This window comes from Myotis lucifugus, unplaced genomic scaffold (genome assembly GCF_000147115.1).
Source record: "Myotis lucifugus unplaced genomic scaffold, Myoluc2.0 scaffold_227, whole genome shotgun sequence".
Lineage (NCBI taxonomy): Eukaryota > Metazoa > Chordata > Mammalia > Chiroptera > Vespertilionidae > Myotis > Myotis lucifugus.
In genome coordinates, this window is record NW_005871275.1 from 420965 (window position 1) to 444117 (window position 23153).

Below are 23153 nucleotides of genomic sequence, written 5' to 3' on the forward strand. Positions count from 1 at the left end.
AGAGGGAATATGCTAATTGACTGCCCCACCCTCAAAGGTGGCGGTGTCCATAGCCAATAAGGAGGGAATATGCTATTGACTACCACGCCCTCAAAGATGTGGTGCCCACCGCCACAAGATGGCCAGCAGTTGTGGGCAATCACGCCCTCAAAGATGTGGTGCCCACCGCCACAAGATGGCCAGCAGTTGTGGGCAATCAGGCCACCAGGGGTGGACAGTTAGGGGCGACCAGGCCAGCAGCGGAGGGCAGTTGGGGGCAACCAGGCCTGCAGGGGAGGGCAGTTGGGGGCGACTGGGCCGGCAGGGGAGGGCAGTTGGGGGCAATTGGGCCGGCAGGGGAGCAGTTAGGCATTGATCAGGCTGGCAGGGGAATGGTTACAGGGTGATCAGGCTGGCAGGCAGAAGCAGTTAGGGGCAATCAGGCAGGCAGGCGAGGGGTTAGGAGCCAGCAGTCCTGGATTGTGAGAGGGATGTCCGACTGCCAGTTTAGGCCCGATCCTACCGGGATTGGAGAGGGTGCAGGCTGGGCTGGGGGACACACACCCCATGCACGAATTTCATGCACTGGGACTCTAGTTCAGAATATAAACCAAAGTATATGCAATGCCTAAAAATCCAACAAAATGTTTTCCATTACCTCTTACTGCATTCCACACCATCCTCCAACTTCTCTTCTTTGAATCAGTCCATTGCCAACACCCCACCCCCAAGAGCCCTTAAATATGCCAGGCACTCTGTACACAGGACCTTTACATTTGCTGTTTTCTTTGCTTGAAATGCTTTTCTTTCAGATTTCGGCATGACTTGCTTCCTCACTTTCTTCAGACTTTTGCTCAAATATCCTTCTTAGTGAGGTATTCTCTAATCACTCTATTTTAAATTGTAATGTCTCCTTATTCCCCCTTTCCTGCTTGATTTTTCTCTCCATAGCATTGGTGTTCATCTCTCATAAAGTATAAATTGTAACATAATAATGCAAATCGTTTATTATTTATAATCTTTCTTTTCCCACTGGAATGTAAACTTCAAGAGCACAGGGATTTTTGTTTTATTCCTATTTCCAGCACTAGATCAATGCCTGTCACATAGTAGGTACTCAATAAATGTATGTTCCATGAAGGAATGGATGCTCTGAGCACTGCTGGAAGAAACTAGTCAGCTGGGCAGCAGACTAAGTTGTATTCATTGTCAATCAATGTATTTATGTGGATCCTAAATACAGATTTATTCTGTTAACATAAGTCTCTACAATTGTGAACAATCATTTTCTTAAAATTCCATTAATGCTATTAAAGTTACCAATATTAATACTGATCCAGTTGGGATTAATACTGATCTCTGTTTCCAACTATTTTCTGAGCATTTACTATATGCTAAGCATCCTATATAATAAAAGGGTAATATGCAAATTGACCCTAACAGCAGAATGACCAGAATGACTGCTCGACCAGTCACTATGAGACACACTGACCACCTCTTGGTTTCTTCCCCGGCCGGCAGGCTCCAATTGCCTGATGGCGAATGGGGAACCAGGGGTGGGTGGCGGGGGACATGGGGTGCACCGGGCCAAGGCCCCTGCCCTGCCAGTTGCCCCCCACACAGAGGGCAACCCGTGGCAGGAACAGGGCCGGAAAGCGGGTGGGAATGGTTGACGTCTTGGTCCCCTCCCCCAGCCATCAGGCTCCGATCGCCTGATGACGAACAGGGAACCAGGGTGGGTGGCAGCAGGGGGTAGGGCCAGCTGCGGGCAGCCAGGGGAGGTGTCCCTGATCGCAGGAAAGGCCTAGGGACCGTACACGTGCATGAATTTCGTGCGCTGGGCCTCTAGTTGAATATAAAGTAGTATACCTATAGTGACAAAGTCCTTACCTTTATGAAGCTTACATTATAATTGTCTGAAATTCACTGTGCAAACTTAATCAAACCATTATTCCTAGAAGTTCCCTATCCAGTTTACTATTCAGTTTCAAGTTATTTTATCATCAATCATCTAAAATTAAATAGAATTCTAGCAAATGATTTAAATTGAATCTTATCAATTTCATGCACATAAATCATCTTTCAAATACTGCAGAAACCAAGTTTTAAGCATCAAAAATATTTGAAGAATAGTTTGAAGAAAATAGTTGGCATTGGAAATGCATTTATAAAAATTGAAAGCTTAGTGCAAATTATCAGCATTAATCTAAGTCAACATTAAAACTTTTTCATTAAAAAAAAACAACTGTCTTACAAAGGTTCTTCACACATTTATACTTCAGCTACAAATCCTAGTGCTGAAACTTTTAAAAGCATTTTGTACAAATTATTTTGTAGGAATATTTTGATGTCATTGTGGTTCATTATAATGGTTAAAGTTATTGTCAATTTTCCAAAAAAAATCTATTTCAGTAATTCCTGGCATATATGAAACTGTAGCCAGAGTAATTTTTCTAATGGCTAAAAAGGTTTTAGTCTTGTGTCAGCAAGTACTATAGTTAAGGTATTTCAACCACAGATTCTTCTTACTTCATCAGAGTTCAGTCAAGTACCTGAATGAGAGCTGAGAGACAGAGAAAGGACACTGTGCTGGTTAGCAGAAAATTCTGAATCTACTCATAGGGCATTTGCTCCCTTCTTTCATTTGACAGCCAGAAAGACTGTTTTGAGAAAACTTTTGTGGGCTTCTTTTTAAAGTGTCTCCAAGATAAAATTTAATAGGCATAACCAAGTGCTAGTTTCCCACAAAATTTGACCTGTTTGACTAATAAGCAGCTTCACTAGAAATCTAAGGACATGACAGAATAACAGTGAAGCAAAATCAGCCCAATTACAGGATAAATTAAAAATGGAAGTCCTAAGCAATTCAGAAGAGTTGTACTGAGACTTGTCCAGAATTCATAAAGCAAAATGGAAATAACCCCATGTGTCCATGTTCCTGAATAACTTTGCAGAAGCAAGATCACTATGGAAACATGCATATTTTGACCTAGGACTCACCCAAATTGCCTTAGTCAAAGTTTGTGTCAAATAGAGGTTATTTCAGGAACTTGCAGTGACATTCCTGGCTCTCCTTCTGAGAGTCAAAGCACATCCAGCAGAAGTAGGGAACTAGGACAGTGTTCTTAAACTTTTTAGTCTCAGAATCCCTTTATTTCTAAAAAATTACTGGGAACAATTAGAACTTTTGTTTATGTGCTTTTATCTATCAACATTTACCATATTAGAAATTAAATTAAAGAATTTAGGTTTGTCCATGAATTTATATAAAAACTAGAGGTCAGGTGCATGAAATTTGTGCATGGGGGGTGGGGTTCGTACCTCAGCCCAGCCTGCACCCTCTCTAATCCAGGACCCCTTGGAGGATGTCCAACTGCTGCAGTCAGACATGCCTCTCACAGTCTGGGTCCACGGGCTCCTAACCACTCGCCTGCCTGACTGCCTGATCGCCCCTAACCCCTCTGCCTGCCTACATGATTGCCCCCAACCCCTGTGCCTGCCTGATCACCCCTAACCACCTCTGCCTACCTGATCACCCCTAACCACCTCTGCCTTGGCCCCGCACCCAGGACCCAGGCTTCCCTCCTTCTGGCAGGCCACAGGCACCTGGGACTCGGGCCAGCCACAGCCACAGGCGGCCGGGGGCGGGCGGCTTCTCCCGGGCCCAGCTTTGTCAGGAAGGATGTCCAGTCTAATTAGCATATTACCCTTTTATTAGTATAGATAATAAAAGCCCCACTACATGTTAACATAAGTAACAGCTTTTTATATATATATATATATGTTTTATTGATTATTTACAGAGAGGAAGGGAGAGGGATAGAGAGTTAGAAACATCGATGAGAGAGAAACATCGATCAGCTGCCTCCTGCACACCTCCTACTGGGGATGTGCCCGCAACCAAGGTACATGCTCTTGACCAGAATCGAACCCGGGACCCTTCAGTCCGAAGGCCGATGCTCTATCCACTGAGCCAAACCAGTCAGGGCAGTAACAGCTTTTTATGACAAAGAATTATATCTCTCCCCAAATGGTGAGAAGTGTAGCATTGTTTTACATTTTTGCAATATCCTTAATGTTTAGCTTAGTCGAAGGCAGCTGGACACTCATATCTGCTTCTGCATCAAATCTAGTGCATATGTTATTTGGTGGAAGTATATGAAGAATATCCAGACTCATACAGATGTGTTATAAAAGGAAAGAGTATTTTAATACCTTTTTCAGGTAATTGTGGTTATTCTTAGTTGAAACTACCTCAACACTCAATAAGTGGCAGATTTTTTAAAAGAGTAGTTGGAATGTGAAATCTGAAATGCTATCAGTGAAGTTTCTCACTGGTATAGTAAAATTTATTGGTCTACCTTACATTTCAAATGATCTCTTCCTATTCTTTATTTTGTAACATATGCTAACTGAAGTAAGACAAACGGAGAAAGGCAAATACCATGATTTTTATTTCTATGTAAAGCCAAAAAAAAAACCAAAATAAATAAACAAAGCAGAAACAAACTCAGATACAAAGAACAAACTGATGGTCACCAAATGAGAGGGGAGTTGGGGGAATGAATTAAAAAGGTGAAAGGAATTAAGAAGTACGAATTGCTAGTTACTAAAATAATCATGAGCATGTAAAGTACAGCATAGGGAGTATAGTAGATAATATTGTAATAACTTTGTATGGTATTTGATGGGTACAAGACTTATTGTGGTGCTCACTTCATAAGGCAATATAAATCTAATCACTATGTTGCACACCTGAAACTAACATATGTCAACTATAATGGAAAAATAAATTTAAAAAAACAATACATACAGTTATGAAATAATAAGACAAATTCTATTATTAGGACTTCCTACAAAATACCTGACCAGTAGTCTTCCAAAACTGTCAAGGTTATAAAAGACACAGAAAGTCTGAGGAACTGCCATAACAAAGGGAGACATGATAACTACCTGGAATGTGGTATCCTAGATGGGATCCTGGATTAGAAAGAGGGTATTATAAAAGTTAAGGAAGTCTGAACAAACTATGAACTTTAGTTAACAATAATGTACAATACTGGTTCATTAGTTTTTACAAATGTGTCATACTAATGTTAAGACGGTAATAACAGAGGAAACCAGGTGCTGAGATGAGAATTTTCTGTACTATCTCCAATTTTTATAAATCTAAATCTACCCTGAAAAATAAACTCTGTTAAGAAAATAATGGCCTTCTGTACACTCAATATCCAGCTTTAAAATGGTAAACAGTTAAAGCCTCCCTTATACCTCTTCTGTTATAGTCCCCCATCTTTTTTCAAATCTTTTTTTATGTCTTTGTATTCCCTGACTTTCACTACAGAAGTATATGTACCTACACAATATATAGTATTGTTTTATTTTAAAATTGTGTACATATAAATTGTCATACTACATATAATCTACATCATCCTCTTTTGCCTGGTCCTATTTCTGGGTTCATTCTTAACTTATTGGCGTATAATATTCCATCATATGACTATCCCATAATGTGTTTGCTTCTACTCACAGTGCTGTTATGAATATCATTGTCTACACATCAAAGTTTCTGTAAGATACAGACGTTGGACGGAATGCTGGGATTTACTACTTGAATATTTTCAGTGCCACTAGATTTTGCCAAACTGCTTTCCAAAGTGGTTGTATCATGTATGCACATACCTGCAGTATGTTCTGACGCATTTGGCGAAAACACCTTTGAGAGACAAACTAGATAACATGACTTTTGTGCTCACGTAATAACTTCTACAAACAGCAGTTACAGCGGTTCTCAACCTGTGGGTCGCGACCCCTTTGGCAGTCGAACGACCCTTTCACAGGGGTCGCCTAAAACCATCCTGCATATCAGATATTTACATTACGATTCATAACAGTAGCAACATTACAGTTATGAAGTAGCAACGAAAATAATTTTATGGTTGGGTCACAACATGAAGAACTGTATTTAAACGGCCAGAAGGTTGAGAACCACTGAGTTAGAAGCGCTGCTACAGCTCCGGTGCAGGAACCACTCCCGCCCTCCGCTTCTGGCGTCGCTTCTGACGTAGGGCGGCCGCAGGTCCTCTCCGGAGGCGGCGTGTGTCTGACGCCCTGGAAAGCCCCCTTCCGGGCTGTCTGGCAAGATCCAAGTATCAGCTCACGTTGGTCGATTGCTTCTTTTTTATAAGAAAGGAAAATACCCTGACAGGCTCTTCTTATTCTCGGAGACGATCCCCTAATCCCAGAAGAGACGCTCTCGGCTGGCGTTTCTTTCTGGCAGCGCCGCGGGCAGCCCTCGGGCCCTTGTAAGACGCGCGCTGCGGCCCCGCCTCCTTCCTTTCGGCCGGAACCGCCATCTTCCAGGTAGGCCTTGCGCGTGGCTCCCGGCGACCGTGGTCCCACAGACGTGAGTCCTAACCCAGATACCTCGGAGGCCGCGTATTGGGGCCCTGGAGAGACCGTGCAGACTGTCTGGGTCCCTCTGGCCTGGGTGTCGGAGCTGTGTCTCTCCGGCCCGGTAGCGGCGTGCGGCCAGCGGTGCCGGGCTGGGGTCGGGCGCGGAGGGCCAGTCTGGGGTGCCGCGGCCTAGCAGGGGCCGGGCTCGGGAACAACGAGGCCGCATCACCTGCCTGAGGCGACTGGGGTCGGTCTGGAAAGAAACTCAAAATCTTTGTCCCCACGGCTTCGCTCCGCCGTCCTGGGCCTTCTCGGACAGGCTTTGTGGGGTCCGGCCGCGTGGTGTGATGGCTTTTAAACTTTTCAATGCGGTGTTTCCCCCTCATCTATTACTTACACTTGTAACGCTGCCGGTTTGGGGCTGCGGGATGGTAGGAACGGGTTTAACTCCGGTGGGGCCTGGTTGTGTGTGAAAGCCTCGTGGCCGGAGGACGAAATAGGTTCGAACTGTGTCGATCTGGATAGTGAATCCCAGACCATTCGTCTTTGGTGCATGACATGATTTTCCGTTTTTTAATTTTGGCCCCGGGTCGCAGTTGGACGAAAGGAAAACATTTTGTTTCAGACTGTTTTGTTAATGCTGGGGCATCTTGTGTTGAATGAATGGACTCCCGAATAACTGTCTGATTTAGAAGTTTGGGGGAAAGGTTACTGAGAACCCGCTAATCAGTGGTTCTCAACCTTATGGCCCTTTAAATACAGTTCCTCATGTTGTGACCCAACCATAAAATTAATGGTTGCTTCTTCATAACTGTAATGTTGCTACTGTTATGAATCGTAATATAAATATCCGATATGCAGGATGGTCTCAGGCGACCCCTGTGAAAGGGTCGTTCGACCGCCAAAGGGGTCTCGACCCAAATAATTTCTTTTTGTCTGGTTTGTAGGTAGTAGCTGCCCGCTACCAGAGGTGAGCAAACTGCAGGTTGCACCCCGTAGTGGGTTCCAGTTTTGGAACTTGGGTGTATTGGGCCGTGATGTAAAATGGATTTCTTATGCGGGAAGATGAGTCTGGTGCAAGCAGCATGGGCTTGAATCAGATATTACTCCCATGACTGATTCTGCCACTTTGAGCATCTTTCCTTGTTGATGAATTTAACATTTTGAAAATGAAAACCGGGTACCTGTCACTTTTACTTAGTTGCTTTTTAAAGTTAAAGGGTGCGTTTGTTGTAACACTGGTTTGTTTGGCTTTGGTGGTTAGGTTAACTATTTTGGATCTCCTTGCCCCACGAAAGGGTCCTCTGGTGGAGTCATTTATCTTTAGGGTTGAGGAGTGTTAAGAGACCAGTTTATGTTAGAACTCTGTCAACAAGTGAAACCAGACTTGGGCATATTTTGCCTGCAGTCATTGTCAGCAATGGTAATTCTGTCCTTAGATGACCTGAAACAATTGACATCTTTTGGGAAATAAAGTGAAAGGTTCCATTCTAAATGCCTATAGAGGAATTCTTAGACTGATTAGCTAACTACCATTTACTAGTAAGCACTTTGCATGTGTTGGGAATTGCTGAGTTCTTTGTAGCCATTACCTCAATTCCTTGTCAAAATAGTATTAGCCCCATGTTAAAAGCAAGAACCTGGGAGTAAATGTAGGTCTCCCAGAAAGAGGTGGCAGAACCTTTGTCAAAATTAGGTCAGTGGTTATAAAATCTATTTTTCTCCCTTACATACATTACCTAGTAAGCAATTGTGTGAACAGTATCTTGTAGTTAACAATTCCAATGCCCTTGGCATTCTAGGCTGGGTTCTACAGGTAATAGTGTGGTAGAGGTCATGTTGTGTTTTTACATTTTTTTAACAGGCAAAGTACTGCTTTGGTTTCTAAAATCCAGTTCTACTTAAGGAGTTTTAATGTTACAGAACTTAGGCAGGTTTGGCAAAGATCTTACTTGCTAAAATGATGGTTTTTACCTTTGTAAGAAATACTTGTTCGTGAGCCAGCTTTTTCGACATTTTCCAATTCTGGCATTGCTACTGAGATGCAACCATTTAAAATTACGGGGTTTTTGGTTAAAGGGGCTAGTAACAGTTTTGCAGTTATATTTGACTATTTTGTACTTTCTGGTTTCAGTAATTCGCCAAAATGACTAACACAAAGGGAAAGAGGAGAGGCACCCGCTATATGTTCTCTAGGCCTTTTAGAAAACATGGTAAGTAGATTTGTCCTCTTTGAAATCAACCATGGTGGTACACATTTGTGCTATGTTAACACACTTGAGATGCAGATAATATAATGTATTCTAGTAGCAATTAACCACCTACCTAACTTAATTTTGTAATAAAAAGCATGAGTTTTATATAGCAGTTCTCACATTGTCAGCTAGCAAGATTTAAAAATGTATATATGCCCTAGAGCAGCGGTCGCCAACCTTTCAGACATCACAGACCACCGGTTGGTGACCACTCCTCTAGTGGGTTTTGCTAAGTGGATAAGAGCCGTGGCCTGTGGACTGAAGGGTCCCTGGTTCAATTCCGGTCAAGGGTACATGCCCAGGTTGCAGGCTCGATCCCCAGTAGGGGGTGTACAGAAGGCAGCTGATCAGTGAAATCAATAAAAATATATTTTAAAATAAAAATGTACATAACTGCCCGGCTGGAGTGGCTCAGTGGATTGAGCACCCTCCCATGCATCAAGTGGTCGCTGGTTCAATACCTAGTCAGAGCACACGCCCAGGTTGCAGGCTTGATCCCCAGTAATGGGGTGCAGGAGGCAGCCATTGGAAGTTTCTCTCCCATCAATGTTTCTGTCTCTTCTTCTCTAAAATCAATAAAAAAATATGTATGTTTAAAATAAAATTTACACTGTCAAAGGTGGGAGTGTGTTGAAAACTAGTGAGGTTACATTTCTTTGACTTGACTTTTTAATCTTGATATCACTATTTTTAGGAGTTGTTCCTTTGGCCACATACATGCGAATCTACAAGAAAGGTGATATTGTGGACATCAAGGTAAAATTGGGGAAATACCATTAAAAGAAAAGTTGGATTTAGTCTAACATAAGAACAAATACTAGTGTATAGTACACCTGTTGGCTCTTTTTATCTTCCTAAATGGGGGAAAATCCATTGCCTTTGAACAGCTAATTTAATTTTACTTTTAAAGCCAGTTTTCTTATTTGTTAACAGCAAGTAGAAAAATATAGGAGATAAAATCATGAGAATTTATTGAGGTGAAAAGGGATACCTTAGTGCAGAGTTTAATTATTGATGGGGGTTACTAGTAAAACCAGCGAAAGCTATGTTCTTTGAGAGCCATATTTGAATGTATTCTGGCACCCTGGAGCTTAATGATGATTGTCTTTTTGATTGCTCAAAGCAACGTGAAAAATGCATTTCACCGGCTCTGAAAGCTCTTGAGTTGCCATTCAAAAGAGAAAAATCTTTTAGTTACTTTAATAAAAGTCAGGGTTTAAAAGGAGGAGGCACTTGCTGAGGTGACGTTTATCTCCTTTCTTAACAGGGAATGGGCACTGTTCAAAAAGGAATGCCCCACAAATGTTACCATGGCAAAACTGGAAGAGTCTACAATGTCACCCAGCATGCAGTGGGCATTATTGTGAACAAGCAAGTTAAGTAAGTAATAATTCTTTGATTCGTATTCCCTCACACCCCCTTTTCACTTTGTCAATTGGACTTATGTCTTATTGGTCATTCAAGTGGGGCAAAGGAAATGTCCTTTTAAAACTCAGGCAAACGGGGTGTTTGTTTTGTATCCTGTCAGAGGAAACAAAATAGACTTACAGGATTTGGTATTAGGCAGTTCTAGTTTCCAAAATATAAAAAGTTACAAATTTTATTAGCGATCTGGTTTTGGTTAAGTTATTTAGTGTTTTGGGGTCTGTTAACTTATCCTATCTGTGGGTAAAGGGTTCATGGTTTATTTCATAAATGAAACTGCCAAAAGAGTTTTTTTTTAATTTGGTTATATTTTTTATGAAGCATTTATAAGAATTTCTGTTTTCTCCAGGGGCAAGATTCTTGCCAAGAGAATTAATGTACGTATTGAGCATATTAAGCACTCTAAGAGCCGAGATAGCTTCTTGAAACGTGTGAAGGAAAATGATCAGAAAAAGAAGGAAGCCAAAGAGAAAGGTACCTGGGTTCAACTGAAGCGTCAGGTGAGTGCTTGACAAAGGGTTTTTTGGTTGATCATGACAACTGTGAAATTTGCTCAGTGATAATTTTCTTTTATATGAAAGTTAGTAAAGTTAAAGCATTGAGTAGATGTTACCTCATTGGTTCTGAGAGAACTTTGAAATTGAGTTACAGTTCTTAACATAATTATTCCATTGCCTTGTTTTCATTTGTTTTTAATAGCCTGCTCCACCCAGAGAAGCACACTTTGTGAGAACCAATGGAAAGGAGCCTGAGCTGCTGGAACCCATTCCCTATGAATTCATGGCATGATAAGTGGGAAAAAATAAAAAAGACTTCTGTGCTGATAAAAATGTTTCTCTTAATTGAGTAGAAGTGTGGCATCCCTTCCCCCCAAAGAATAATTGAAAACTTTGTGTCACCCTAACTGGTTTGGCTCAGTGGATAGACAACCTGCGAACCTAAGGGTCCCGGTTTTGATTCCAGTCAAGGGCACATGCCTGGGTTGTGGGCTCAATTCCCAGTAGGGGGCTTGCAGGAGGCAGCCAATCAATAAACGAAAAAAAACTTTTGTGTCCTAATTCATTGGGTGATGTCTTTACTATTTGAATGTAGTGGGGGTTTTTGCTGAAAGAGGTGAGGTGGTTTACTTTGCAACAAAGAATACTCCATTGGTTAGGAAGCTGCATCTGTTGCATTATAGTTAAGCTCAAGGAAAATTGATTACTTAGATAATTATCTAAGTATCCTATCTTAAGGATTAGAAACTTGCCTTTGAAGCCTGCTACTTAGAAATAGATGGTTTCAAATTACCCTCTTCATTGTGAGTTACATACTAGTTCTGAGTTGCTTCCACTTTTCATGAAACTTGGCTCAGAAAAAATAGTGTCTGATAATTTGGAACTAGAATCCCTTTTTTTATTTCAACCGAAGCTAAACATTTATGTAGCAGTTAATGTGTTGCATTCTAAGCACTTTACATGTTTTGCCCAATTTCCATAAAAGAAAGCTGAGGCACAATTTGCCCAAGGCTGCAGATTCAAACCTAGGCAGCCTGGCTCCGTAACCTGGTCTTAATCTCTGGTGTTATATTGCTTCATATTAAGGGGAACATTTTAAAGCTACTTTGTGTAGTTGGAGCACATTTAAGTTAAACATCCAAAAAAGAATTGATGACATCCTATCCTAGCTGCCTTCAGTATTCTGTGATCCCTGTAGCAATAGTATCAGTTTATTTGACATGGAAACCTTGACGTTCCTCTGAGTATTCTCTTCCCTACTAATAGACTCAATGACAAGAACCTATTCATTTGTGTAACTTAAGTTAGTGCTATAAATGGGTAGTAAGCCCAATATTAGCGGCCTTCAGTTTTCTCCAGTGAAGTGTGATGGTAATGGGTCTACTTTGGAATCCAGCAAACCTGGTTTTGAATTTCATTGAATACCTAACGATAAGTCAAATGGGTATTTGCCCTAAACAGGTTTACATCTATGGATAGAAAGTTGTGTTTAAACATGCTTATATTGGTCAACAATTCACTATCACAGAAAGCAACCAGGAACATTATGAATTGCTTCAATTGGCATTCCTGTTTAATGTTTTCCAATCTTTTTTTAAAAAATGTATTGATTTCAGAGAGGGAGAGAGAGAAACATCAATAATGAGAGAGAATCATGGATTGGTTGCCTCCTGCATGCCCCCTACTGGGGATCAAGCCTGCAATTCAGGCATGTGTCCTTAACCGGGATCAAACCCAGAACCTTTCAGTCTGTAGGCTGATGCTCTTACCCACTGAGCCAAATCAGCTAGAGCTGTTTTGCAATCTTTGATGGCACTACTGTGTCCAGTTAAAATTATTTTTAACTATAATGTGTCTCACTTTGCGTATTTTAAAATTGCATTTCCTGAATATCTTGTCTAGCTATTTCAAGGCAAAATAAGGTATCAAAGAGTGTAGGACAGCAGAGGGAAGAGTTGGTACTAATAGGCCTCTTGTTTCTGCCTTATGTTTTCACTGATTATTTCTGATCTCTGGTGTCTGACCCTTTCCACTTGCTGCTTCCTTAACTTTAGCATACAGACTTTTGAAAAGCAGCAAATGAGCAGTTTTTCCTGTGCCTTTCTCTGGTATCTTAATTTCCTAGTCCCACTGCAAATATGGCTGCTTCCACCACTCCAATGAAACTATTACTCAAAAGTTTATCAAACACTTGCTAATTAAATTAGAGGCTTTTTAATTTGACTTTATCCCTAAATATTTGCCAATTTTTTTTTCTCCCCTTCCAGAGTTCCAGAGGTTTCTGCCATACTTCTTCTCAGTTCTTAAACATGTCTCACTTCCCTCTCTGGATTCTTAATGTTTCACATCTGTCTATAATTTCGTTATGAGTAGAGTTCTAAGCCAGTGGTTCACAAAGTATGGGTCCTCAACTGGCTGCATAAACATGCAGACCTGTACCAGAACAACTTGAGTCAAATTCTGGGGTTGGGGCCCAGCACTTAAGCTCTGGGTGATTAAAATGCATATTCAAGTTTGAGAACCACTGACTTCTGTTATAGTCATCCCTAATACACTTGACACTCAGATTTCAGAGCTCACTCTCTAAAGGTCGATTGATATTTACAACTCTTGGGCAGCTACATCTGAATGTCCTGCAAATAAAGAGATTAGTTTGCAAAGTTTTATTAGATGAATTAAGTTAAAATCCCTGAGTTTTGAGTAATGTATGTGTGTGCTAGGATTATGTACCTTGCCTTGAAATTCAGGTTCTTTTAAATGAGTAATCATTAGAGATTGTAAATTTATAAATCCTGTACTATACAATTCCCTTTTCTTACACTTGTTGAGAATGAAGTATTCTAACTATAGAACTTTTCACCCTGTTCTAAGAGTCAAGACTGTAGGAAGTTGCATGGCTACTTGAACTTTTAATTCTGATCTTGCCAGGTATCTTTTAAGACCTGTTTTTAAGTTGAACCCAATTCCAAGGGTTGAATAAAATATAGCACACTCTTTGAAGTCCTCTAAAAATTGTGGCTAAATATATCAACTTGATTTCCTATCTCTAATATATTCCCACTAATGTACATTAGCATTTTCTCTGGACTGGGATGGAAAAAATGCTAAAATATAAAACATTGCTAAATAGCAATAAGAATTGCTAAGATACAAACAAGGCAGGCTTTTCATTTTTTTAGCATGAGAATTTTAAGTTGAATTTATTTGAAATATGCATGTTTATAGCATTTCTTCAACTCAGCCCCACTTAAAGGGGAAAAAAAATTGATGTTCATGCAAAACACCTAATCTGTTAGACAAATTGCTTGGTTATGAATAATAACAATGAGGCAGCATCTGTAGCTGTTCCTGTTGAGGTGGAAAGTATAGAGGAATGCATAAACATCCAGCCAAGTTTCTGCATTGTAATGCTTTTCAAACAGCTAAAGTGTGGAATGAGGAGCAATTGACAGGCCATCTCACAAAGCCCCAAATGCAAAAGGCTGGGAAATGTGTAGGGAAATGCTTTCATACCCACTTTCCTAGCAAGAATAGAATTTATGGGAATCATTTGGATTGGAAAAGAAATGGCAAAAGGGTACTCTTTACTGTCTCTACCAAGTGAGGTGATGGCTTAGCTTAAGTGAAGATGTGATTGGATATTTTGCTCCTGAGAGAGTAGGTTCAGATTAAGTTCAACCTGCTTTGTCATTCCATTTACATGACCAGAGTGCTTTCCATGTTGGATTTCAGCACCAAGATTTGAAATCAGGGGTTGGATTGTCTACTACTAAATGACTCTGACTTTGGATAAATTACTAAGCTTGTCTGAACCTCAATTTAGAAGGTATTTCACCAATTTCATAGGGTTAATTAAGATTAAGGAAGAATTAAGATTTAGAATTTTTTGTTAATTCAACTAATTTATGAATGATAATAAACTTTATGGGGATGTCTGTGATGGCAGACAGGGGTATCTTATGTACTTTATTGTCCTTTCAGTAAATGTTTTATAATAGAAACTTGGCTGTTCTTTGTGTTTTGTACCAGTACTTAACAGCCTTACAGAGTAGATTTTCAATTATTTTGACAGTTGAAATAAAGTAGGAAGTTGGTACAAGACAGAAGCATAATTCCTATTCTGGGGAAAGTACCAAAAGATAGTCTCTGAGTCTCCTGTAAGCATAGTAATATTCAAGGATTTAGGCCAGGGGTCCTCAAACTATGGCCCGCTGGCCACATGCAAATACAAATATTGTATTTGTTCCCGTTTTGTTTTTTTACTTCAAAATAAGATCTGTGCAGTGTGCATAGGAATTTGTTCATAGTTTTTTTTTTTTAAACTATAGTCCGGCCCTCCAACGGTCTGAGGGACAGTGAACTGGCCCCCTGTTTAAAAAGTTTGAGGACCCCTGATTTAGGCTATACAGGAAAGGTAATTGATACTGAATTCTACGGATGGTGGTTAGAGGGACTTTTTTTTTTAACCCTCACCTGAGGATATGTTGAGAAAAGGAGAGAAACATTGTTGCCTCCCTTAAGCACCCTGAAAGGAGATCAAACCTGAAACCTAGGTTTGTGCCCTGATCAGGAATCAAACCCACAACCTTTTGTGTGTATGGGATTATGCTTCAACCAATTTAGCCACCCAACCAGGGCTAGGGGGAAGGGATGTTCTTGAACTAGTAGAGGATAGTCCTTGGCAAAGTTTTGCCTGAGATCTAGAAATCAAGCTTATTTAGCTGGTAAAGGGTTAATAACTTTCTAAGCCTAGTGATGTTTGCATATTCCAAATTCTGTCCTTCACACTCATTCTAAACACCCATGGACTTGTGTATCCATGTCTGCCTACACATTTCTATTACCTTTCTAAAGCCACTTCAGCATGCCTGTTATGTTAGTCACACAATTTACATAGCTAGACAAAAATCCAAATGAAAAACAAGCAGAACAATTTACACAAGGTTATAATTTCACAGTTCACTAATATATTATCTGCATTAAAAAGTCATGGATTATTACTTGCAAATGCAAAGAGCTTTCCGAGGAAAGTGGAATAACATTTTGAGCTCACCTAGCAAAGTTGCCAGGTAAATGCAAAATGGAATGCAATTATCACCTGTGCAGAGAACAGTCTTAGGACTCTTCCTTATCGAGTGACCTTAAACTTAAATGATTTTATTCCTGACTGGGAATGTATAACGGAATGAAGTGAAGAGATAAGCCCAAGATTCAGCCAAGAAATGGCTTTTCCCTAGAAAGGTCTGCATTTAGACTCCAGGAATGTGAAGTATTTGTAGCAGATCACATTGACAGCTGCTCAACATAGATCCCCTGTCTATTCCTTGAATTTTAACAGGTAGCAACTGTCTAGCCCAGCCGTGGGCAAACTACGGCCCTCGGGCCGGATCCGGCCCATTTGAAATGAATAAAACTAAAAAAAAAAAAAAAAGACTGTACCCTCATTAGTTCACACAAACACTCCATCCATGCTTTTGTTCCGGCCCTCCGGTCCAGTTTAAGAACCCATTGTGGCCCTCGAGTCAAAAAGTTTGCCCACCACTGGGCTAGCCCCTGGGGAAGAACTATGATTGTTTTAGTCAGCAATTCCAGTCTTTTTTGCTAAATACTTGTATGAACTTCCAGCTTCTTAGTTCTGGTCATTGGGATATGAGAAAGTCTGCTGGGTTCTTCTGAGGATTATTTCACAATAAGAAAAGACAGGGAGGCCCTCCCTTCCTGCTTGAATGAGGACTTAATGTTTGGGGAAGCAGGAGCCATTTTGTGTCCAAGAAGGAAAGGCCAAGAGAATCGGAGAGACAACAAATCAGACCCCTATCACTGAACTGCTCAAGGACCCCTGGGAGCTAATAGTTTCAAAATTGTTCTGTAAATAGTAACTCTCTTTATGGGTGCCTTTTCCCCAGTCAGGGAAGAAGGTGCTCTGCTTCAAGTCTTTCCAGTTAAACTGAAGTTTAACAGAAGGGGATTGCCTTGTGAACAGCCAAAAGTCAGTACAACTGAAATACGGCAGTTCATCCCGGGACATTTCCTGGAACACTAGCTCCTGCGAACAGGTTACTCTCAAAACTAAGGTACTGGGATAATGATTTCTGTCTTTTCTAGTTCATACAGTGAAGACACCATTTGTTCAGAAAGTCAATCAGTGAACAAACATTTATTCAAGAGCTTGTAAATCCCAGGTTACCACTGTGTGCTTGGTACTAAAGACACAAGCTAGAGTCTCTGCCCTCCTGGAGACAGACATGAAGCAAATATTCCACCAGAAAGTAGTGACACTTGAGTGAGCCCTGAGAGTAACTGGGAAATAAGCGTATGGGTGGTAGCAGTGGTCAGAGAAGCTTCCCCAACGGAGGAACAAGTGAACTACTCACAATCAGTTCCTTCAAGATTATTCAGGATTCTTCAATTGAAAAATGAAGAGAGCAGTAGGGGTGGAGAGGAGGAGACACCAAGAAATGGAGGCAGTAGAAATTATGGAAGTTGGCAATTGATGTGGAAGTGAGAGTCAAGGATGGGCTACTGGGTGATGGAGGCACATTCATTAGTGTGTTCAACTGCAAAAAATGGATCCATTGTTTACCCCTCCTTGCATCCCAGTCCTTTCAAATGTGCCTTTGCACCTCCCTCCACCAAGGAGTGGAGTCTTTCTCCCTACCTCTTGAATTTGAGCTGGCATTGTGACTTGCTTTGGCCAACAAAAAAGCAGAGGTGATGGGTTCCCCTCTGAGCCTAGGTCTCAATGGGCCTTTTCCACTTCTAATCCCCCTCTTGGAACCCTTCTCAGCCACCATGAGAACAAGCCCTGGCCAGCCTGCTTGATAAGCAGAGACATGTGACTCAATTATTGTCCCTCCCTCATCACAGCTGACTGACAGCCAGCTGCAGGATGATGCCAGTTCCTCAAGCCCTGTCAGCTCTCTGCTGATGCCTGAAAGAGCCAACCAAGATCAGCTGAGCCTGGCGTAGTGTAGGATAACCACCCCATTGGTCTTTAGACATGTGAGCAAATATGAGGGGTCATTGTTTTAAGCCAGTTTTTTTTTTTTTTAATGCAGCAAAAGCTAATACAACCAGGATAGAAGGAGGGGTGAGTAAGGGTGTCTAATAGGCAATTGGACATAAGAGGCTGAAATGCAGGAGGCCAGAAGCATAAGGTCTTACATCCTGCAAGGATAAACTCCCACGGCTCTGCCTTGACAGGGTGGGCCCAGAAACCCATAATCAGGCCATAGTTCTCTTTTGTGTTCTCTTCCTTCCACTCTCCACCTCACTCTAAACTCCACTTTACACCTGGAAGTCAGTACTGGGATGAATAGTGAAGCACGTGCATGACTCAAGTGCATAGGTCCTGAGCCAGAGCTTCCAGCCAGTGGTCGGCAAACTCAGTCAACAGAGCCAAATATCAACAGTACAACGATTGAAATTTCTTTTGAGAGCTAAATTTTTTAAACTTAAACTATATAGGTAGGTACATTGTTATTAATTCGGGTACTCCTAAGGCTTAGGAAGAGCCACACTCAAGGGGCCAAAGAGCCGCATGTGGCTCGCCAGCCGCAGTTTGCCGACCACTGTCCTAGCCCAGTCATGGGCAAACTACGGCCCGCAGGCCGGGCTGGATCTTCTCATTTGAAATGAATAAAACTAAAAAAAAGACCGTACCCTTTTATGTAATGATGTTTACTTTGAATTTATATTAGTTCACACAAACACCCCATCCATGCTTTTGTTCCGGCCCTCCGGTCCAGTTTAAGAACCCATTGTGGCCCTCGAGTCAAAAAGTTTGCCCACCCCTGGTCCTAGCCCATGGAATGCTTATAGTGTTCGCTGATGAGTCAATGCAACTCGTGCCAGCTGAGGTGCAAACAACTACTGCCTCCAGGGCCTTCATAGATCTGGAGCCTGGTCAAAGTGACTACAGTTCCCTTGTACTGCTACTAACAGTGAGCTCTGCCCATCCCCTTTCCCCTAATATTGTCACCCCTCATCACCTTTTGAAAATAAAAGGCAACATTTGGCAGGAATTTCCCTCCCACTGTTGCGGAAAGATCCTACTGGTTGCAGTTTTCCCTCTTCCTTTCGTCCCCCAGCTCCTAACTCTGATCTCAGGTTCACTCATCTATTGACTCAGGGTCGCCTCTGCAGGGTGGAGGAGGGTTCAGGCATAGCCCGGCGAGAGGCTCCCTGCACTCTCGGGATAGTGCCTGCATTTCCAGCGCCTGGGGGCCGTGAAACGCGCAGGTCCCGGGCAGAGAGCGTCAGGCGACGAGGAGTGCGCAAGCCGGCTGCGTTGGTCTCCGGCCCTCCCTGCTCCCGCCCTGTCCGCCACCGCTGGGAGGGTGAGGAAGAGGAGGAGCCTGAGGCGGCCGCTGCGCCCTGGTGTGCGCGGAGTCCTTTAAAAGCCGCCGGCGGTGACAGCTCGGAGGTCCGCCTGGCCCCAGTACCCCGAGTCCTTGCGCTGCCCGCTCGCCAGCCACCCGCTGCGGCAGAGTCCTCGCTGGGTAGGCTTTGTGCTCTGGCGGCCGGACGCGCTCCATGCGGCCGCCCAGCATGTCCGGGCACTTTCTGCTCGCGCCATCCCAGAGTCCTCCTCCGACTACCTCCTGCCCCGGGACATCAAACTGGCCGTGCTGGGCGCCGGCCGCGTGGGCAAGAGCGGTGAGTGCCTAGGGAACCTCACGGGGCGGAGCCCACCCCGGGCCGGGTCCGAACAACGGGGTATGGGGAAGAGCGGGGGCTCACAGCCCGGGGAGGAGGACCGGGCACAGGGAGGAAGCGGACATCCCCTCCCTCCTGGCTTCCCGAGTAACCTTTCGTGAGCTGTCGCTGGGTTTGGCACCGTTGGAGGACGAGGGCAGGTGCAGCAGGTCGAGTACCTGCAGTCGTCCCCGCCACCAAAGGTACGGGGACCACGACGGCCACCCCGGGTTTGCAGAGTCCGCAGCCCGTTCCTCCCTCCTTCTCCCGGAGTGTCGTATTTGATGGTCCTGTCCGAGCCCTTCACCTGATTTTCCTATTCACTTTCAGCAATGATTGTGCGCTTCCTGACCAAGAGATTCATTGGCGATTATGAACCGAATACAGGTTAGAATAATTATGTGCCCCCTGCTTTTGTGGCTGCATGCTTCGATTTTCTTTGTTCTGCTGAGAGTGTAAGAATGTAAAAGCAGACTTTCCTTCATTCTCCAGGCAAGTTGTACTCACGGCTTGTGTGTGTCGAGGGAGACCAGCTGTCCCTGCAGATCCAGGACACCCCCGGGGGGATCCAGGTAAGGACTGGCGGACTTCCCTTCCGACACCCACACCGAGGGCGCTCTGGAGCATGAGCAAGACTCTCAACGGGCCTGATGTGCATTTAGATGGAGTAGTGGGCTGTCCCAGGAGGGGCCGGTCAGTGGGCTGTTAGGAACCCTCCAAGGGGACGAGGACTGGAAGGTTGGAGGCAGCTTCCTCCAATGTGCCACCTCTGAGAGGGGGAGAGGCGCTTGACTTCTCTTTACAAGCTGCGAGGGCAAGGCTACTGGCATGGGTCTCACCACCTCTTTCAGGGCTGGCTGCGGAACCATTAACAAAACTGACTGGCGGGGCCCTGGAGAGGGTCTTCTCCCCCAGCAGGGACTGCGGAAGTGCTTCTGTTTCTAGCTGTTCCCGCAAGTCACTAATTGCAGTCAGACACCCTTGGCGCCTGCTCAGGAATGTAACTTGATTAAGTTAATTGCTCTCCCTTCTAGGGAGGAAAGGTCTCGTGGAAGAACTGAAAGAAAGAATTTGTTTCTGGAACATTCTCAAGAAGGACATGCTAAAAATATTTTTATGGGTTTTGGGAATAGATGTTTATCTTGGCTTATTTTCAAAGTTTTGCTTTTTCTGAGTTAGTTCCTTAAAAATTGTGACATTCTGATTTGAAAGTTCTCATTGAAGTCACTCTTCAGTCAGCCTAGGTTCACCACAGACTACCTGCCCAGCAAGGAGGTTAAAAACAATGCATTGGTAACAGCTAATAAAATAAGCCAGGCAGGGAACTTGCCTGAGAATTTGCTCTTTCTACATCAAAAACCTCCTTCTGCAGAAGCAGGGCAGAATCTGAAAACTATATTTAGTGATTTGTTTTTCAACCATTGCTCAAAGTTTACTTTGATGATATTTTGAGTCCTCTCCCACTGAGGGCTTCCTTGATCAGACTCCCTTTGATCTTCTCAGGTCCAAGATAACCTCATGCAGGTGGTTGACTCCCTGTCCAAATGCGTGCAGTGGGCAGAGGGCTTTCTGCTGGTCTATTCCATCACAGACTACGACAGCTACCAGTCAATCCGCCCCCTTTACCAGCACATCCGGAAGGTCCACCCTGACTCAAAGGCCCCTATCATCATCGTGGGCAACAAGGGGGACCTTCTGCATGCCCGGCAGGTGCAGACCGATGATGGTGTTCAACTAGCCAACGAGCTGGGCAGCCTGTTCCTTGAAATCTCCACCAGTGAAAACTATGAAGATGTCTGTGATGTGTTTCAGCATCTCTGCAAAGAAGTGAGCAAGCTGCACGGCCTCAGTGGGGAGAGGAGAAGGGCCTCCATCATTCCTCGGCCACGCTCTCCCAACATGCAGGACCTGAAGAGGCGCTTCAAGCAGGCTCTGTCTCCCAAAGTCAAAGCCCCCTCCTCACTGGGGTAAACTCACCTCAGACAGACTGCCTCCATTTTATTGTGCATTTGTGCAGCTGAAAAGACTGGGGGGGGGGAGGGGAGGTCTCCTTTATAATCACACATTCAGAGTTTATTTTTATACAAACTATTGGTTTGCAATTGTATGTGTATTTCTGAAAATTCAGTGATTGCCTAGAAGTTGAAGAGTTGTTTTTTTAAATAAAACTTTTTTTTTACTGTAACTGCTAGCCACCCTTCCATTAAAGGCAAAATGGCAACATTTCGCCTTGTTTCTTAAATGTCTTTTTATAGAAATCATACTTGCACCAGAGCCCAGAACTGCTCCATGCTTGCCCTCAGTCTGAACTCTGATTGGTGTCTCTCTGTTGGGAGGGGTTTAAGTGGAGGGAATGTGTTGTGGGAGAAAGAAAAATATGTGGAGGAGGAAAGAGATTTGAATAACTGCAGGATGTCTTTAATTAGGGCACTTTGCCACAGGCATGAAATTGACATCATTTGATTTCCACTGTGCAATAATGTTAAAAATTACATCAGTGCAAATGGTGTTTTGTTTTTTAAATAAGGGTGGGAGAATAAACTTCCACTTGTACCAATAAATAATAATGTTATGCTGCAAATAACAAGTGACAAAAACAAAAAAACACACACATTTTACAGTATTCCTTATGTCAGTAAGTGCACTCTACCATCCAGGAGTTGCTTAAAACTTCTTTCCTCTCTGTTTCCCTGACCCTCACATTCAATAGGGTTTCTGATCTGTCAATTTTTTATTTGTCTCTAAATCAGCGGTTCTCAACCTGTGGGTCGCGACCCCTTTGGGGGTCGAACGACCCTTTCACAGGGGTCACCTAAGACCATCGGAAAACACATATGTAATTACATATTGTTTTTGTGATTAATCACTATGCTTTAATTATGTTCAATTTGTAACAATGAAAATACATCCTGCATATCATATATTTACATTACGATTCATAACAGTAGCAAAATTACAGTTATGAAGTAGCAACGAAAATAATTTTATGCTTGGGGGTCACCACAACATGAGGAACTGTATTAAAGGGTCGCGGCATTAGGAGGTTGAGAATCACTGCTCTGAATCATCAGTCACTATGTCTACCTTAATTCAGGCCTTTACCAGTGCAGGCAAGGGTCCAGGTAAGACTCTGGTTTCTTGGCTTATGGAATGCCACCTGTCTAATTCTTTCTTTATACCAGAACAACCTTACTAAAGCCAACCCTAAACATTTTATTTCCATGATTGAAAAACAGCTGGTTTTCCCTTATTTAGTGGATAAAATATAAATGAGACATGGCATCAAGGTTATTCACCACCTCTCCAGCCTCATCATCACCTATCAACACACACACACACACACACACACACACACACACACATCTCCATTCCAATAGACCGGTCTGCCTTTCTCAGTATACACGAGGCTCTTCCACACCTCTTTGCCTTGGCATGAACTATTCTCTCTGCCTTGAATATTTTTCCGTCTTCTCCACCTCCAATATGGCCAACTCATCTTCCAAGACCCAAGTCACATGCTACTTTCAGCCTCTGGGTGCCTTCTCTGAGTCTCCTATTTTAATTGCATTTGTGTTATAACGCAACTATGTCATGTAGCTATTTATCACCTTCTTTGGAAGGAGCACTGCTCAAGGGTAGCAACTGCATTTTATGACTGTATTCCAAGCTTCTAGTCCAGTGCTTGCACGTGAAGTGATAGGTTTTCAGTAAAAACTTGATGAATAAATGACAATGTATTATTTATTGGTGCCAAGGGACAATAATGGGAGATTACAATGACATAACTTGTCACTTTTGCAGAACAAGGACAGAGACATTCTGAGTAGTTAAAGGTTCTTTATTAGCATTGACAGAAAGTGACACATATGCAGCTTCCTGCCATTGCAGACCATTGCCCTTCAAG

General features: G+C 42.9%; 2 protein-coding genes and 2 non-coding genes across 5 annotated transcripts; all 4 read left to right on the plus strand.

The window, feature by feature from the left end:
* The first annotated feature begins 6226 nt into the window (after positions 1-6226).
* RPL21 (ribosomal protein L21) lies at positions 6227-10885 on the plus strand. Of its 2 annotated transcripts, none has more exons than XM_006098261.3 (6): positions 6227-6342; positions 8510-8588; positions 9325-9386; positions 9898-10010; positions 10405-10555; positions 10755-10885. In XM_006098261.3, exons 2-6 carry the CDS (start codon positions 8522-8524, stop codon positions 10842-10844), a joined length of 483 nt encoding a protein of 160 aa, XP_006098323.1. In that variant the 5' UTR covers positions 6227-6342; positions 8510-8521; the 3' UTR covers positions 10845-10885. The 2 variants fall into 2 exon arrangements, with proteins under 2 accessions (XP_006098323.1, XP_006098324.1); XM_006098262.2 differs by having other exon boundaries at positions 6297-6385.
* LOC111827839 lies at positions 9719-9789 on the plus strand. Its single transcript, XR_002831566.1, has one exon. It is a non-coding gene; the product is annotated as a small nucleolar RNA SNORD102 (small nucleolar RNA).
* On the plus strand, positions 10044-10169 carry LOC111827835. Its single transcript, XR_002831563.1, has one exon. It is a non-coding gene; the product is annotated as a small nucleolar RNA SNORA27 (small nucleolar RNA).
* A 3978-nt stretch (positions 10886-14863) lies between the features above and the next one.
* Positions 14864-21475, plus strand: RASL11A (RAS like family 11 member A). Its single transcript, XM_006098263.3, is given in 6 exon segments — positions 14864-16626; positions 18643-19127; positions 19130-19210; positions 19580-19636; positions 19742-19821; positions 20753-21475. Coding segments are annotated over 5 exon segments (726 nt in total). The 5' UTR covers positions 14864-16626; positions 18643-19087; the 3' UTR covers positions 21221-21475.
* Positions 21476-23153: the final 1678 nt, after the last annotated feature.

Excerpts from the sequence above, each read along its gene's own strand:
- RPL21 (XM_006098261.3), top strand. The coding sequence starts at position 8,522 with ATGACTAACACAAAGGGAAAGAGGAGAGGCACCCGCTATATGTTCTCT. Across the intron at positions 8,589-9,324 it reads TAGGCCTTTTAGAAAACATG|GAGTTGTTCCTTTGGCCACA; the intron begins GTAAGTAGATTT and ends CACTATTTTTAG. Across the intron at positions 10,556-10,754 it reads GGGTTCAACTGAAGCGTCAG|CCTGCTCCACCCAGAGAAGC; the intron begins GTGAGTGCTTGA and ends TGTTTTTAATAG.